This window comes from Carcharodon carcharias, chromosome 2, assembly GCF_017639515.1.
Source record: "Carcharodon carcharias isolate sCarCar2 chromosome 2, sCarCar2.pri, whole genome shotgun sequence".
Lineage (NCBI taxonomy): Eukaryota > Metazoa > Chordata > Chondrichthyes > Lamniformes > Lamnidae > Carcharodon > Carcharodon carcharias.
This window is the reverse complement of record NC_054468.1, coordinates 72,472,282-72,490,240: the sequence shown is the minus strand read 5'-3', so window position 1 is coordinate 72,490,240 and position 17,959 is coordinate 72,472,282. Positions and strand designations below refer to the sequence as shown.

The window sequence follows — 17,959 nt, the reverse complement described above, 5'->3', positions numbered from 1 at the left end:
TCAGCTGACAACATACACATGCTTCTCCCTTTGTTGGATGCACACCCTTTGTCAGCTGCGCTCCCAAGTAACCAAAGGCATCACAGAAACATGAAAATGTGGGTCTACGAACCTGCAAGGGAATCTGGCAATTTTAAAGCAGGTAGTGAACTTATACCATTTGTGAAGTGTTTTATAATGTGGAGCTTTGCTGGTGTATAAAGACCAGCATTCAACAAATTTAAATGAGAGAGAGATTGCTCTCCCAAGAATGGAAAAAAAAGGTATTAAAACAATTTTACTGTGTTGTAAACATTGCTGTACAACGAGGTAGTTGAATTGTCACATACCACACAATTTTTGTAAAGATTTTTCAGAGTATGTGTCACGATCACAACCCTTTCCAATGTGGCTAGTCTGAAGGTCTATTCTGGTCTGCACAGAAGAAACTGGTTCACCACAGGTCTCCAGGTGAATGCTGGAAAACAATACTTTACTGCCAGAGCCAGACTCATATTCTGTGCGTTTATTCCAGCCTGAAAATAGAAAAAAAAAACTTGTGCTTTTATTTGTGCATTTTTAAATAAACCAAAGCAAAGTTTGAAAACTAAGTTGCCCAGTAGGAGATTAATCCAAATAGTACAGTACAATTAAGTAATGCAACATTGAGACTGTCACATTGGCTAAAGTCAAATATTTGTGGTAATGTTTGTGGTGTAAAGCTAAGGTAGGGACTTTAAAAAGGACAAAATAATCGCAAAGGAATCACTGAAAAAGTAAGGCTGATCCACTTAATTTTCCATATAAAGTTAGGAATTAATTCTACGATACTTCAATGGAGAGTGAAGATCAATTCTAATTTTTGTTGGAAAATATTGGGGTTGTTCATTTAAAGTGCAAACATTTCCTTTGAAATGACACATTAAGGACATTCTGGAAAAGATTTTCTCTGTGACTGTACAACAGAATTGCAAACTCAATTTTTTATGAAGAATACGCAGGGGAAATCTACCTTCACATTGATTAATAAGTGACGTTTTAATATTGCCCTGCTAATTTAATTCCCCAATAACCCAATAAAAACCATTTATAACCTGATAAATTGTGAATAGACCATCAAGGTATGTCCACAAGAAGTGATGCAAATGAAATGATCCTGAAGTTTCTAGATAGAACTGAACATGTGTGGTGAATTCTACTGCAGCATCCTTCTTACACTTTAAAAGCTAAAACGCAATATAAAGTGGAGCTGCCACTATCTGCCATTATGGAGAACACCTCTGGTGGATAATGCATTTGAGCAAATAATCTATTGTTCTCAAATTTTTGTCTTATATATAAAGTACAATAGTTTCCTATACATAATAACAGATTCCACACTTTCAACATTAAAGTAAACTAAATATTGGGAAGATTGAAGCTGTTGTCTTTGCTCCCCATCAGAAACTGTTCCCTTCCTACCAACTCCATCCATGTTCACATCAACTATCTGAGGCTGAACCAAATTGCTTGGTGTTATACTTGACCACAAATTCACACCATTACTAAGACTGCTTATTTCCACCTCAGTAACATTGCTGATACTGTCCTTACCTGCTGTTGAAACCCTCATCCATTACTCTTACCTCTAAGACTTGACTATATTGCAACGCAGCCTTGGCTAACCTCCCTACTTCTAACTTCCACAACATCGAGGTCATTCAAACTCTACTATCTGTGCCCTAACTCACAGCAAGGCCCACTCACTCATCTTCCCTGTAGTCGCTGACCTGCACTGACTCCTAATTAAACACTGTCTCAAAATTCTCTTCCTTGTTTCTAACCCTCCCCATGGCCATGTCCCTCTTGAGCTCTGTAATCTCCTCTAGCTTTACAGTACTCCCACTACCATTCCAGAGGTCTCTGTGCTTCTCCAATACTGGCCTTTCAGCTGCCAAGGCCCTAAGATCTGGTATTCCCTTCCTAAATCCCTCCACCTCTCGACTCTTTCCCCCTTTAAGATATTCCTTAAAATCTACTACTTTAAAAAGCATTTGGTCATCTGCTGTAATATTGCTTAATGCGGCTAGTGTCAAATTTTGTTTGATAATGCTTCTAAAGTGCCATATGATGTGTTAAGAAAAGAGATAATGAGGGGGTCTATCGTGCTTAGCCATGTGATCTACCAATTGCCTCCAGAAGTGAGAGTTTGACAGGGTATAAGCAATAAAGGGTGGGGTTTTTCAGCCCTTCCTGCTGGTAGAATCTTCCAGTCCCACCGAAGTCAACAGAGATTTGAATGGGTCAAGGCATACACTACAAAGAAACCTGGCCAAAGAAGCAAGTGAAGATGAAATCCAATCACACTGCTCTGGCCACATTGTCCTTCATTCTTAATAATTGCAACAGGAGAAAGTGGAATTACAAAACGAGTAATTCTACACCAAAAAAAATGAGTCAGTTAGCCATGCCTCTTTGACATGATTATGACATGCAGCATAAGTATTTTTAGTTCCACTGTCATTTTATGAAGTATTTAGAAGCAGTGTGAATAATGTAGAATGTAGAACATTAAACAGTATTGCTGAAAAATAGAGACTACCAAATGACATTAAACAGTCTTACCTTGCCAACCTGGCTTGCAAACTGGCTTAATTTCAATGTGAACTAATACATCTTCTGCTGCTTCCTTTTGGCCACAATCATATGCTGTAACCATGAACTTATATTGGTGCTCTTTGTCATAGCTCAACTTCTCGGTGTTCCTAATGTTGCCTAATGAAAAGTATGGAATTATTGCTCTTACAATAACAGTAAAATGCCTCCTCAAGGACAATTAGGGATGGACAAAAATGTTGGCCTCCCCAGCAATGCCCAAACCCAGGAGCAAACAACCATGCTGATTGCTGTCACTTTTCAAACGCAATCATTGTTTTTAACGACAATCCGTAAAGCTTAATAGATTAAACACTGAACAAATCCTTTTAATACAATTGCTCCAGGAAAGAAATTGTTGGCCATAACTTAGTTCAGACTGCAGCTCGAATGTGCCTCCTACCTTTCTTGCTTTTGCTATGTCATATTTGTGTGTGCAAACACACACATAAACACACAATCACAGAAAGAGAAGAGTACTAAAAATCATCACAAGAATTACTTACCAGATATGTTAAAAATCAATTCATGAGGAAATTGCTGACAATTTTTCACAACCTGTTAAATTTAATTGGCCTCTCCTACACCTCATGTCTTCAAGGTGCTCTTGCATCTTCCCTATACTTAGAAGATGCTGACTTCTGCTTGCACCTGTCTCAGAGATTCTTCATTCTATTTTCTTCCATGCACATTAGCCCACACCTCTACCTGCTTTTACATCCCTTTCCACGAGATGTCAAGTTTCCATCCCCTCTACTTTTTGGATATCTTCTTACTCAAGACACATTATCCACTTTGCAACTTTAAAGAGTGCCTCGCCCACATTGCAATACTTAAAAATTTTACGAAAACAATTTTGAAAAGCTTTGGAATTTAAGCTCTAATTAGTAAATGGTACCAATGAAATAGTTGAGAACAAAGGCTAGATTCTGGAAGGTGGGATTGTGTGCCAACACATTGGTATAGCATAAAATGAAAACATATGGAATCAGGTTTCCAGTTTTCAGTGTGCTGTGTTCATGTTCCAGGTTCTTCTGTCACAGGGAGGGGAACAACGCTGTCATTAAGTGAGACATCTTGGGCTTCTCATGTATCTTGCGCTGGTACAAGCTCAGCCTAGACAGAAGCTTCCCATGGTCATCCATTCATTCAGGAAGTGTGGCATCAGGGCAAGTAAGGGAGATAACTTTAAAATATTGAGGAAAAAGAGATATTCTGAAAGTCTTACAAAACAATTGCTTAACTTACAACCAAGACATTACAATGTATTTCATTCAGCTGGAACTTACCATTCCTGTCAATAGCATATGGCACATCAGGTGTGATAATTTCATAATTGCAAATCTGACTATACTGAGGAGAGCAATCCTCATCCACTGCTTCTACCTGCAGTATACTGTCATACAGTTTCCCTTCTGTGATCACAGCTTTGTATATCGTCTCTTTAAACGTTGGTGCATACTCATTGACGTCATTCACCTGAATGTGCACCACTGCCCTGCAAACAGGTCACAACATATTTAGTGTTCCATAAACAGGCAACAAAATGCTAACATATTATTTTGGTTCAAAATCCATTTGTTACAGAACAAAAAATGTACAGAAATATATGTGCACAAATCGAATGTCATTGGTAACAATTCTGAAAGAATTTTTATTGTTTATGAAATATTTGGTACCACACAATTACACAAAATGTTGCCTAGAGATGAAATAAAGTTGTATATAATAAAGCATCTTTAAACACAGGACAATACTATGAGCAAGAGCCATTAGGAACTTGCCCTCTTCAGTACATACTGGTCTCTGGGAGACTATTAGAGATTACATTTTGAAGTAAAGGTCCTAAGTGGAGAAGACAAGTATAGGTTGCATTTTTTCTACAGAAAAGTACTGTAGAGACAAAGCTTGTGGGGTGTTCCATTATTTTTTCATATCTCCACTATTAGTTAAAGTATCGGATGCTTGAAATAAAATGGAGAAACCTGGCAAATGAAGATTATTTGAACTTTTGAAGATTTATTTCAAACCACCAAATAACTTTGTGGTAACTATGCATCAGTGATGGCATGCACACTCATGCCATCATTACACTCATCCTTTATAAAAGTAAAACATTTACAAATAATTATTTATTTTAACTTCCTTTTACGTTTATTTCAAAATCCTTTTATGTTCTGTGGTATTGGCAGCTGCTAAACAGAGCTTGATACAGTGAGGGAATGGATAAGCAGAAAATACTGGAAACACTCAGCAGGGTAGCTAGCATCCATAGTGAGACAGGTTGCTGAATTTCATGGAGATATAGTCATTAAACTAGTTACACTTCTGTTTCAACTGTGCACATTAGACTAGCTCTTATACACTACTGGGTTGAGTAGCTTCTCCAGAGCAACAGTACCCCATGTTCACTAAACTGTATTGAAGTGGTTTAGAATTTATTGTTTTTTTATTATAAACGTGATCATTTATTAAGTGATCTATCCTTACTAGGAAATTATTCTTCACTAACAGACTTAAACCCTTCCTGACTATCAACCATACACCTATTTAGAGTAATGTATACAGTTCTGGTCTCCATTTTAGAAAAAGCATATGGAGGAGCTGGAGAGGGAGCAGAGAAGGTTTATGTGGATGATACCAGAAATGTGTGGGTATACATATCAGGCTAGGTCTATTCTCTCTTGAAAAGAAGGCTGAGGGTGACCTAAGAGAGGTCTTTAAAATTTTGAAAGGTTTTGATGGATTGCATATTGAGAGATTGTTTCCTCTTGTGGAGAAGAGCAACTGGAGACAATCCAAAGGAGATAGTCACCAAGAAACCCAGTAGGGTATTCAGAAGAAACTTTGTCACCGAAAGAGTGATAAGAATGTGGAACTTGCTACAACAGGGAGTGGTTGAAGTAAATAGTATAGATGCACTTAAGGGTAAACTAGAAAAGCATATGAGGCAGAAAAGAATGGAGAAGGGAATGGTAGATTTAGATGAGAAAAGATGGGAAGATGCCCGAGTGCAACATAAACACCAGCATGGACTGGTTGAGCCGAATGGTCTGTCTTGGTGCCATACATTCAATGTAAACTATCCATTTAGATTCTGAATGACCATATGCTACTCAGTATTGTTAAGTCTAAAGCTTTAATAACTATTCACTGTGCAACACCTGTTCATGCAAACTAAGTGTCTATGTATATTATTCTACACCTACATACAAATTTTGAATAGCAGTGTCCATTATTCAATATATTCTATAAACTATGGGTGTAAAGCAGGTCGCTTATTTGCCTTGGAGTTTCATGGACTTGGGCGACCTACAGCGAGCACCTCAAAGCACTAGGGAAGTACCACCAGCTGTGCATTTGCAAAATCCTCCAAATCTGATGGCAAGAAAGATGATCCAAAAGTGGCATCCTCTCCCAAGCCAACCTGGCCAGCATCACTGCGCTGGGTTATGGGACACAGACAGGAAAGTGGAGTTGAGAACAAAACCAGATCAGGCATGATCTTATTGAATGGCAGAGCAGGCTTGAAGGGACGATGGTCTTCTGCTGCTCCTAAGTCCTATGTTCCTATGTAATCATTCAAAACCAACTTTGCTGAGTGGGACATGTTGATCACATGCCTGACACCAGACTCCTAAAGCAACTGCTCTGCTTGGAACTTAGTAGCAGCAGGAGACTCCCAGGAGGACAGTGGAAATGCATTAGGGATGTCCTCAAAGTATCTCTGAAGAGGTCAAACATCCCTGCCAACGCGTGGGCAACCCTTGTGACTGACCAAAATGGAGAAGGCTCATTTGGGAAGATAGTGAACACATCGAGAGGCTTCGTTGGGAATATGCAGAGAGGCAAAGCCGAGGCATTGAAGGGAGCGCACAAACTTCCTATCAACCCATGTACCCAACCTTTCAAGCAGTAACTGCCCCACAAGTGGCACTGTCCGCAGATGACGCGTTAGACTTATCAGCCATTTCAGAACCCATTGAATTGGAGTGGAAGAAAATCATCCTCGATTCTGAGGGACTGCCTAAGAAAAAGAAGCTAATTTGGCACCATTGTCAAAGTTGATTTTACCCCTTAAGTTTCCAGAATATCTTTTGAAATCAAATATATTTGGCAATGATGCTTCATACATTCGAAAAAATCAATAGGATCCTTTATAAGATCATAAAATTCAAAGCATAGTTACACTTAAATCTGCCAAGCTTATATCCAGTCCATTTCCTACAGTTATATATAAATCAATCTGTATTCTCACCAATATACCACACAAGTAACAATCGATTTTAACTATATTATGGAGAAGTTACCCACTTGTGTGATTTTTTCCAGTAAGTTCCACTAGGCCTGGCTCCACAGTCGTATGCCTGAATGATGAATGTGTACTCTTTCTGAAGTTCACAGTTGATTGGGCTTTTTGCGCGAAGCAGACCTTCCCCAGATGTCCTGTTTAACACCACAGCTTCAAAAGGCACATCCTGCCCGTGAATCTTAAAAGCACAGATCTCACCTGTAACAAAAAAATTATGTTTGTGTGAACTCTACAGTATGAATATTACAGGCACTAATAAATTTGAACAATCTTGCCAGAAGTGAAAACTAAAAGCCTGAGCTGTGATTTATGCCAAGAGGTATTACAAGCAATTGTTTCAAACAAGCAAAAATAAATTGAGTGGCTGACCAATTTTACAGTGTCGATTCAGTTGATCATATCAGGAAATTGCCATTTCATAAGATCATGACAATTTTACAGATGAGGAAAGCTATTACCATCTTAATCCATCCACCAAAAAGGTTCCAAAATCTCCATCCAATTGATTTATAAATTATTCCAGGGTAATTCCCTAATTTTTCTATCTGGGAGTCCATTTTAATGTAGTAAAGAGTATATTACTCTTTGTGGGAAGTTGAATTTCAAGTCAAAATTCCTAAAATTAGCTTTAACTTGTTTGAGCCTATCATCTTGTTTGTTTCCCACAATTTAATTTGAAGTTACATTCTAGCTTTACCTTCTCCGCAGATTTTGCTATCTTATATACCTTTATAAGATTACCTCAAAGGTGCTGAAATACCCAAGGTTTTCTAGCTTTGCCTCATAACTCAGACCCTGACACAAGGATCAACGTTGTGGCTCTTCTCTGGATTGCTTCGAACACTTCAGTCTTCTTCTTGTTTCTTGACAACCAGAGCTAGACGTGGTATTTGAGTTGTCTTCTGACAAGAGTATACTGGGTACTCTCTCCATGACATGCTGTTTTGATGATGTAGTTCAATATTGTTTTGGCGTTGATGACTGCTGCTCTGCATTCATTGGACGTACTTAGCAACAAATCTAATAAGACTCCCAAGTTTCTCTCGGCTTCTCCCGGAGCTGTGCGATTGTTCTGACACCTATTTAACTTTTCTGTGTGATGCACTTTGCAACTGCATGACATTACATCTTATCTGCCTCTCCCAATTTTGCTGCCCCTACTTATTCGCTATCATCTCAGGACTTGACCACTTTGCAGAGTTTCTGAATCCAGGTCAATGATATCCATCAGAAACAGCAATGATCCTAACACTGAAACCTGTGGCAGCACATTCAGTATTACCATTCTATTCTCTATTACATTTCCCCAAGATCAAGGTTGTCCAATAAAAATTGCTGAATAGGCAAGTTTGGTTACATTGGCCCTATTTTAGCCACAACACTAATTTTAGGAAAAAATCTGCTCACACACAATACTGGTACTTTTTGTATATTTTTTTTGAATGTCTACCATCATTCAGTGTGAAACTTCACAGTCTTTCTCTTTCACTGAAGTTTGGGAATCCGGCATGAATTTATCAGTCACAGCATACCTTAGTGCAGTTTCTAAATTTATATCCTGCAATTGAGCGGTATTTTGACTTTGCCAAAGTGATTGCTGAAAATGCTAACTCAAACAAGGCATGTGAGACCTGCTCCTGCTTTCCATTGAGAATGCCATTGGATGTTTACACTTTTTGCCATACTGTACCCTCTTGGAACTGCTTAATTTTGATTTTTCTCACATTGTCCTGCTGGTCTGGAGTCGACATTTTGACTGGTCAAGGTGACCATGATGACAGCTCCCCTTTCACATATATTACTACTGATGAAGCTCTCCGTTTTCATCCATGTTACACCATTTTGGCAGATACCTAATAAGCAGCATCCAAGATGCAAAGGAGACAAAAAAAAGAAAAACATTCACACATCCTGCTTTTCATCTTGCCAATGAATGCAAAATACTTTAATACCAATGTTACACAAGCGCGTGTATTGAGATTGTCATGGTAGCTGTTCTGCAATTCAGGGATGGTGTCTACTCAGGGTTGCAAGTTTCTGCTATAGGTCTTCATGTGACTGAACAGGCCAATTCTTGACCCCCAGATCTTTGGGCACATGGGGCAGGATGCCCCAACTGGTAGTGGGAACCAGAGTGCAGCATTTGCTTCCCTTTCTTTCCTTCACTGCCACCACTCTGCCTCACCATTAAGGTGTTTGAATGCAAAGCACAATGCAGCTTGATGGACAAGCTATCATTTTAAAGGACTGGAGCAAGCTCCTTCCAGTCATTAAAATCAATGCAGCCGCACTTCAAGCAGAGCTTCAGAGCGTCTTTGAAGCGTTTTCTTTGTCTTCTCCAGAACACTGGCCATCTGGCAGTTGAGAAAAGAGGTCCTGGCGGGGGAGGCACTTTTCAGCCATCTGGACAATGTCCAGTCCATCGTAGTTGATTTTGCAGGAGTTTTGCCTGGATTCTTGTGGAGCTGGCTTCAAGAAGGACACTAGCATTTGTTCAACAGTCCTTCCATTGAATCTGGAGAAGGCAATGCTGATGGAATTTCCCTAGTGCTCGTATGCTCTTATACACAGTCCAGATGTCAGTGCAGGAGTGTGCTGACAGCAACTGTTCTGTACATAAAGGACAGAATTGTTCCAGATTTGTATTAAAAGTGATAGTGGGAGGGTCAAACAACGTTTGACCTGGCAGGAATGGCAGATTTTCATGCCATATCCTCTCAAACCTGCCACATTAATTATGCATTCCCGGGAAACACGCCGTTTCCATGGCGTGCGAGCTCTCTTTAGCCCACCACCTCATCACCTCGCTGCTTCATCACGCCGGACACCATGCTTAAAGACCAGCCATGTGCACATCTCTAATGCTCCCAGCCCACAACTGCTGCAAAGAAGACATAACCCTGAAAGACAAAAAGACTGCAGCCCCCACGTTCAATGATGCGTTCCTCAAGTGCCATTTGGTTGCAGTGGAGGCTTGCCCTGATGTCCTCTATCCCCCGCTCTGGCTGCAGGGTGGACAGCAATATCATTAATCCAGCTTGGGAGGCGGTGGCAGCGGTGGTCAGTGCCAATGCCCTGCAAAAGAGGACAGCCACCCAGTCCCGCAAAAAGACGAATGATCTCCTCCATTCCACCAGGGTAAGTCACTCTTCTCATCACTTTCAACTCGCACACTCACAAACCCATCATGCATCCATATACCCGTCATTCACTGCCAGTTCAAGGGACATCACCATTCACTCTCTCACACACACTTCATTGTCCTCATCCCATCCATGGGACCACTCATCATGTACACACGCCAAGCATACTTATCATCTGGCCTGGCAGGTGCCCTGCTTACACTCTCTCCATCTCTATTCATGCAGGACAATCTAGCACAAAACAAGAGGGAGAGGTTGCAGGCCGGTGGAGGAATGCCTGAAATCAAGCTCCTCATGGACTTTGAAAACAGAGCCATCCAGCTGGCCGGTGATGATCTGGACCATTCCTGTGCTCAAGGTGAGGTCAGCAGTGCTCTGCCAGGTGAGGATCCAGCAGTGCAACATCAATCAGACAAGCATGCTATGAGTGATGTGTCCTCTTTCACAGGCCACTGCCATGTACTAATTATCTCCCCTTGTTTTCGCAGGCACATGTTCTAAACAGCTGACAGGGTCCATGACCCAGAGCCTCCAATCAAGCCCTGAAGAAACCTCCGAAAAGGAATCTGAAGGCACCCTCCCTGAAGTCCCATCACAGCGCTCGCCCACACCCTCCACTAGCGCAGAGACACATGTCTCGGTGGGACCTAGCTTTAGAGTAGCTTCAGGATCCGGCTTGGGAGCACATCGTACTGTCTGATCCACAGCAGGCAGCAGCAGGGACTTCTTAGCAAGGTGGCTGACTCTTAAATGCCTGCTGAAAAAGGGCAATTAGAGATGGGCTATAAATGCTGGTCTAGCCAGCGACACCCACATTCCATGAACGAATAGACTGCAGGGAGCCAGAAATTTGCTGATGACAGGTCTCTGGACCCGGTCAATCCATGTTTACTGGAGGTGCAAAGGCAAGCTAGGGAACATCAGGAAGGGATGTCTGTGCACTCCTCAGACTGCAAGGCACAGTGGAGGAGTCCGTCCGTCTTCAGACTGAGGTAACAGTGCCAGCACGCCAATGCGCCAAGGTCATCACTGGTAGGATGGCGGCCATCATGAAGACCTTGGTCCAAGACGTCACTGCTGCTCTGCTGCGCGGGCTCAACTCCATCACTGCCACCATAGTTGGCCTCCAAAGTGTGTACGAGACGGGTGCTGGGCATCTTGATCTCACTCCGGCTTCCCTTCTCCTCAAGGGGTCAGCCGAGTGCCTGGAGGCGGATCAGCAGATGTACCCCCTGGGGCCATCCATCCGGGTGATGGGAGTGTCCAGCCCACCCGAATCCCCTCTTCCTGTGACCTCAACATCTCCAACTCCCCAGGCTCAGAAGAGTCCCACTGCCACACAGAAGGACCCCGAAAGCAGGCTGGGGCACTCCAAGTTCCAGGCCTCCAGAGGACACCTGCCAAGGTCATCACAGACAGGGCATTGCAGTCAGCAGGCTGCCTCCTCCTTCACTGTGGATGTCCAGGGAGCACCAAGACATAGCAGCATAGTTAAGAAGGTTAAGAAGATGTACGTGTTTTTCAGCACATTCTGGAGTTTTACTTGGAGCTGGTGTACTTGGTCACCGCCTTTGTCCCTTCTGACACAGCGTTCTTGACCAGTTCTCTGGGCAGCAGCAGGCGCATGGCGGTCTGGATCTCCCTGGAGCTGATGTTGCTGCGCTTGTTGTAAAGGGCCAGACAGGAAGCCTCACCCGCAATGCGCTCGAAAATATCGTTCACGAACGAGTTCATGATGCTCTTGGCCTTGGAGGAGATGCCATTGTCGGGGTGGACTTGCTTCATCACTTTGTAGATGTAGATGGAGTAACTCTCTTTCCTCGTCCTTCGCTGCTCCTTGATGCCCTTTGCTGCTGGCATTTTTGGCTCCTTTTAAGGCATTCTTGGCTCGCTTCTTGGGAGCTGGTTTCTTCTCATCAACCATCTTCAGTTTCAGACCACAGCTTGGGCATGGGTGTTAATCACTTGTACATACTGTTCACTGCCTATGGCTCCTTGTTCTGATGTGCAGTGTTTGTGTCACTCAGATGTGAAACCTTTCTGCACAAGATATAGGCAGATGTCTCAGTCCAGGGCCTCTTCCCTATGTTCTGTGCAGCCTTCAGACCAAAGTGATGGTCCTGCCTCACACTTCCTGGACACATTACTGATGCCTGCACCTCAACGGTGCTTGTCATTGCTGCCAGAATGTCGTGGGCAGGCATCACAAAGTTCCGTCATTCACTCTGTGTGCTCTCAGGACCTTTAAGGTGGGTCTGGCTCCCATCTCTTCAGCATCTGTGACCAGTAACGCTATGCTCCTGAAGGGCTCAGGCACTGAAGGCAGACAAAGGATTCTGATGCTTCTAAAGTTTCATGGCTGCGTCTCTATGCTATGGCCCTGATCACAGAGATCAAGTGATCTTCCCTTAGCCAGATAGGAGCCAGACATTCTCAGAGGCTATATGAAGATCTATGAACTGTCCTCACTGAATGTCGTCATCACCCTCCTGCAATGGAATGACTATTAGGGCCTCCACTGTGTCTCCATGACAGGAGCATTATCACAGAAGCCATGTATACTGCCATAAGCCAGGCTGGAGTCAAACGTTCACAGATGCAATGTGGGGATCTTATGGTGTCACTTCACTGCATGTCGTCATCCTCCTCCACAAATCTAGGAGCTAGGAGGACCTCCAGAGAGCGCCAGCCTCGTCTGGCCAGTGCGAGGGCCTCATTGCTGTCATTGTTGCCTTCGAGGACCTCCTCACCCTCCTCACCATCAACATCCTCCTAATCGGACCTCCAGGTCCTGCTTCTCCTCCTCAGCCAGCTCCTCTCCCTGTTACAGCGCCAGATTGTAAAGGGCACAGCAGACGATGAAGATGATGCATGACACCCTCTGCGGACTATATTGCAGGGCTCCACCAGAACGGTCCAGGCACCGGAACCTCATTTTCAGCATCCTGATGGTCTGCTCCACCAAGTTGCAAGTTGCAGTTTCAGGCTTCATATCTTCGCTCTGTTGCAGTCTGAGGCCGCTGCACAGCTGTCATCAGCCACGGCCTCTGTGGGTAGCCCTCGTTCGCAAGGAGCCATCCTGCAGTCCCTGTGGACCCTGAAAGATGTCAGGGATCTGTGACCGATTGAGAATGTAGGAGTCGTACACAGTCTTGGAGACTGTGTGCAGACCTGCAGGATGTGTTTGCAGTGGTCGTGCACCAGCTGAACATTTAGCAAATGGAATCCCTTGCGGTTGACATAGTTCACTGGGTGTTGTGACGGAGATCAGAATGCCACATGAGTGCAGTCAATGGCACTTTGCACCTATGGCAAAACCGAGATCTGGGCAAATCGAATCACTCTTGCATCCTAGCTCTCCTGGTTCCGGCTGAAATGCACAAAGTTGTGTGCCCTCGCAAAGATGGCATCCATGACCTCATGGATGCATTTGTGGGTGGAGGCTTGTGATATCCCACAGGGGTCACCCGTAGAGCCCTGAAAGGAGCCACTGGTGTAGAAATTGAGCACCGCAGTTACTTTCACTGCCACTGGCAGTGGATGCCCTCCATGTCCACGTGGCACCAAATCCTACAGTAGCTGGCAGATGTGATTGACCAGTTGCCTAGACATGCGCAATCTTTAGCAGCACTGGTTCTCGGTCATCTGCAGGAATGAAAGGTGGCCTCTATAGACCCTGGGTCTAGCTAGATGCCAACCAGTGTCAGCTCACTGTGGCTCATTGGCAGTATGTGCGGAAACCCAACTTTTGAAATCAATTCTTAAAGGGTAGGAAGCACATGTCTGGCGGGGTGGGGGGGGTGGGGCGGTTGGGAGTTTATCTTCAAGGGCTGCCCCTTGTGGATTGGGAAGAGGAGCCATAGAGCACAGATGAAGATAAGTCTGGGGTTTTGCTAGGGCCACGTTGGCAGGACCTGGTAAGGGGACCATGGGGGTCTAAGGTGGACAGGGCAGTGGGGGAAGAGGGGATGCGGTTGAGGGGGGGATCCATTGGAAGGCCTCTGATGGGCACAGCGGACCCGTGAAGACGACAGCTCCCCTCGCCCGGTCACCAGCCCCCTGGTGAGCTGGACATTCGGTGCTGGCATCTCCCACTGTAGGTATAATTCCAGCAGTGGTGGGACAAGGCTCTTAAAATGGTGATTAATTGGCCACTTAAGGGCCTCAGTTAGTCCACGGGTGAGCAGCCATGCCTCCACTGTCATTAATAAAATCGCTGTGGGGAGTGGGGGTTGGGCAGGGGCAGGTAAATGGCAGCCAATTTTATTGCCCACCACTCCTGCCATCCCATCCTAGTCTAAGCAGCATTATACTTGCAGTGAAGTAAATTAACGTGTAGCAGTATAACTTGAGGTACAACGACGACACTATCAGAAGAGGCCCTACAAAATATCATAGGTCAAGTAAAATCTAGAAGTTTAGAATATGGATTGAGTATGAACACCAAAAAGATAAAAACAATGGGAGTTAGAAGGAATACATTAGAAGAAACTAGAGTGAAGATTGAAGTGGATGGCATCACACTGGAACATGTAGATAAGTTTGTCTACTCAGAACAAGTGATACTAGAAGATGGTAGATGAGATGCTGAAGTCAGAAGAAGGATAGAGACAGCTAAAAGTAATTTTGCGAAGATTATGGATGTGTTCACAACAAAAAAATCCAAGCTGGTAACAAGGAAAAAACTCATAAGGTGCTCCATTCCATCCACTTTCCTCTCTGCCTCAGAAACTTGGACAATGAATAAAGATCTGTGGAAGAAAAAAGAGGTCTTCACGGTGTGGATGCTAGAATATTTGCTAAAGATTCCAAATACCAACCAGAAGACCAATGAAGAGAGGCTTGAAACAGTAAGAGCGAAAAGAACTCTTAAAACTGACATCCAGAAAGAAAATGTCAGCGTTTCAGCCATTTGATCAGAGCTGAAAAGCAACAGTGATCTCTTCTAGAGGACAAAGTGGAAGGCGGCAGAAAGAAATAGGTTTAGTTGGATGACAGATATCAGAGTGATTGCAGACAAGCTACAGTGGATGTGTGAGGATGGTGCAAGATAGGCGAGCATGGCAAACCAGGACAGCAGGTCGCCTGGCAGCAGTAGCTACAAGCAGCAGTATATAAGCCTTCCAATTTATAAAATAAGTCTGGATGGTACATAGAAACAGTGTAGACAAAAAGCAGAAATAATTAAAATATAGATCCCTTAAAAAGATCACTGCTGCCATGATTAATATCTTTCTTGGGGAATTAAGTTTTGATGAAAACAAACACACCCTTCCTTTTGAGTATTTCTAGGAGATAAATATTCTCATTTTGTTTGCTTCTTGCACTCTATGCCTTAGCATAGAGGAGCATTAGGCTCCACGATCAGGTGTCAAACTCCCAGAGCGTGTACTATTTTGTTATTTGTTTTATTTACTTTAGTTTTCTGGAGTCAGTGTCATACATCTGCCCTTAATTTCTTTTTAAAGATAGTCACTTTGAAACACATTACACCATTTGATGGCAAAGGGATCAGACAGTTGGAAGTCTCATTAACTTATAATAATCAGAGCATTCTCAAACTAAATGAAACGTGTCGTCAGCACAGCCTGCCAAAATCCTAAGGCTGTCAATTAGAAGCCAACATCTGTGACAATTTATTAGAAGCTGATAAATGAAAAATCTATATGTATATATATATATATATTTGCAAATAAATCAGGAAACTCAATACAATTGGAATCACATTTCTTTTTGTCAAAATATTGTACAGATTTGGATTTATGTAGAACTTCATCACATTACTCAAAAAGATCCCAAAAAATTTTTCACACAATTAATTTATCAAATGCAGTAAATGTTTATATGTAGATAAGCATAGCAGTTAGTTTGCAAACAGCTGCATTCCATAGTCGCTGAATGAATGATTAACCATTTATTGCTTTTTGATAAAGTTGGCCAAGGAAAGAGTGCTGGCCAGGAAACCAGATGGTTTCCTTTGTATGGTGCTTGGAATCTTTTAAACCCACATAAGCCACTGGAAAAAATAAAAAGGATCCTGGTCCTATCATCTGAAAGAAGGTATACAAAAACAAGCCTATGCATCAGTTAATCAAATAGTAAACTATCCAAATTCTCAATATTTTTTAATTAATCTTTGGAAAAAATGTGACATGATGTGACAGAGTGCAATACTTCTGATCTTTGGGTGGTGGTACCCTGGAGGTACCCATCCCCACATGCGCTGGGGGACCTTACGGAGGTTCCAACAGACTGTCAATGTGGGAACTGCCTGGGAAGTTTGGACTTCTGATGGCCATTTATCCTGTGTTCGGAGCCCTCCAAACGTCAGAGACTTTGGATGGTTCCAACTTACTTAGCAGAATAGTTACCTGGGAAAAGTATGAAGGATTAAAACCAGTTCTAACTCATGGGCAACTATATCACTGACCCCCAGACTCCCCACCACATCCCCCACCAACTAACCCTCCAATCCCAACTACCACCGCACCTAATTAACCCCTGACCATCCCCCACCTGACTACCACACCATTGAATGACCCCCACTCCCGACTAATACCCCTCACCCTGACTACTCCCTCCACTCAACTACCCTTGACCATTGCTCCCTCCCAATCTTCCCCCCAACCTCTCCGACTATCCCCCCAAAGTGCTACACCCCTGACCGTCTTGACTAACCCCCAAACCTGATTAACCCCTTATCCCAATGGCCATCAGCCCCTGACTACCCGCCACTCAACAACCCTTCCTGACCCCTGACTACCCCCCAAAACTGACTACTCCCCAAGGCCCCAACAAGCCCCCACCTGACTACCCCACTGATCCCAATTCCCCCCCACCTACACCCTAACACTGCGACCCACGTACTCCTCACCCTCTTACTTTCTCCCCCATGGCTTGTCAAAGTGGCTTTGTAATGTTTAAACTTAGTGGAATATGACAGCTTGTGCCATAAGAGGGTGTGGCTTGGCTTCCCCCGATGCTCCCACACTACAAAGAGCTCCTGAACAGATACGCTCCAAATTTCAGAGGAGGCCCAGTTCATAAATCCAAGTGAGAAACATGGAGCTCCAATGCAAGGTAATTAAATAGCAGTGGAGTGACAATCCAATGATGATGACACAAGATTTGGCCCAGGTTTCATAACGTAAAAAAAAATGCATAGGAATTAATCGTTTCACTCATTTACATATCTGGATAACTCCTGTTATGAAGCACAATCTAAAAGGAACATGTTACTACAGATAGAGCTTAAGGTTTTTTAAACTGACTTCAAAATCCCAGTCAATGCCTAAAACAAAGGGAGAGCTGTTCAACTGATGGGTTAGTGGTTACATTCTCAGCAGGTTTTAGACCAGCTTCAATCAAGTTGCTTGGTTAGATGAAACAACCCCAGCGTTCCCAATGCCAGTTGCTATCCAGTGATCCTACTGCAAAATTTATGCATGGCTGGATCTGAGTTCAATGTGATACCTCACATTGCCCAGGTGTCTGTCAATACCAGACACACAGATTAAGAATGGTCAAATTTGGCAAGATTACAGGGACTGTTACTGCCATCTGCACAATTTTAGCTCCACATCCCTCCTGACTCCTCAAAGCCTGTCCACAATCTACAATCACAAGTCAGGAATGCGACAGAATACTCTCCATTTGCCTGGATGAGTGCTGCTCCAACAACACTCAAGAAGCTTGACACCATTCAGGACAAAGCAGCCCGCTTGATTGGCATCCCATCCACAAACATTCACTCTCTCCACTACCGATGTACAGTGGCAGCTGTTTGTACCATCTACAGGATGCGCTGCAGGAACTCACCAAGGGTCCTTAGACAACACATTCTAAATCTACGACCGCTATCATCTAGAAGGACAAGGTAGCAGATACATGG

General features: G+C 43.4%; 1 protein-coding gene across 1 annotated transcript in view; it reads right to left on the bottom strand.

Moving 5' to 3' along the window:
* clstn2a (calsyntenin 2a) overlaps nucleotides 1-17,959 on the bottom strand; it is a 318,232-nt gene that overhangs the window by 113,501 nt on the left and 186,772 nt on the right. Inside the window, exons 4-7 of the mRNA XM_041205440.1 lie at nucleotides 6,928-7,123; nucleotides 3,903-4,111; nucleotides 2,584-2,733; nucleotides 330-515 (exon numbers count right to left, since the gene is read on the bottom strand). Of these exons, the coding sequence (XP_041061374.1) occupies nucleotides 330-515; nucleotides 2,584-2,733; nucleotides 3,903-4,111; nucleotides 6,928-7,123 (741 nt within the window). The remainder of the gene's footprint in view (nucleotides 1-329; nucleotides 516-2,583; nucleotides 2,734-3,902; nucleotides 4,112-6,927; nucleotides 7,124-17,959) is intronic.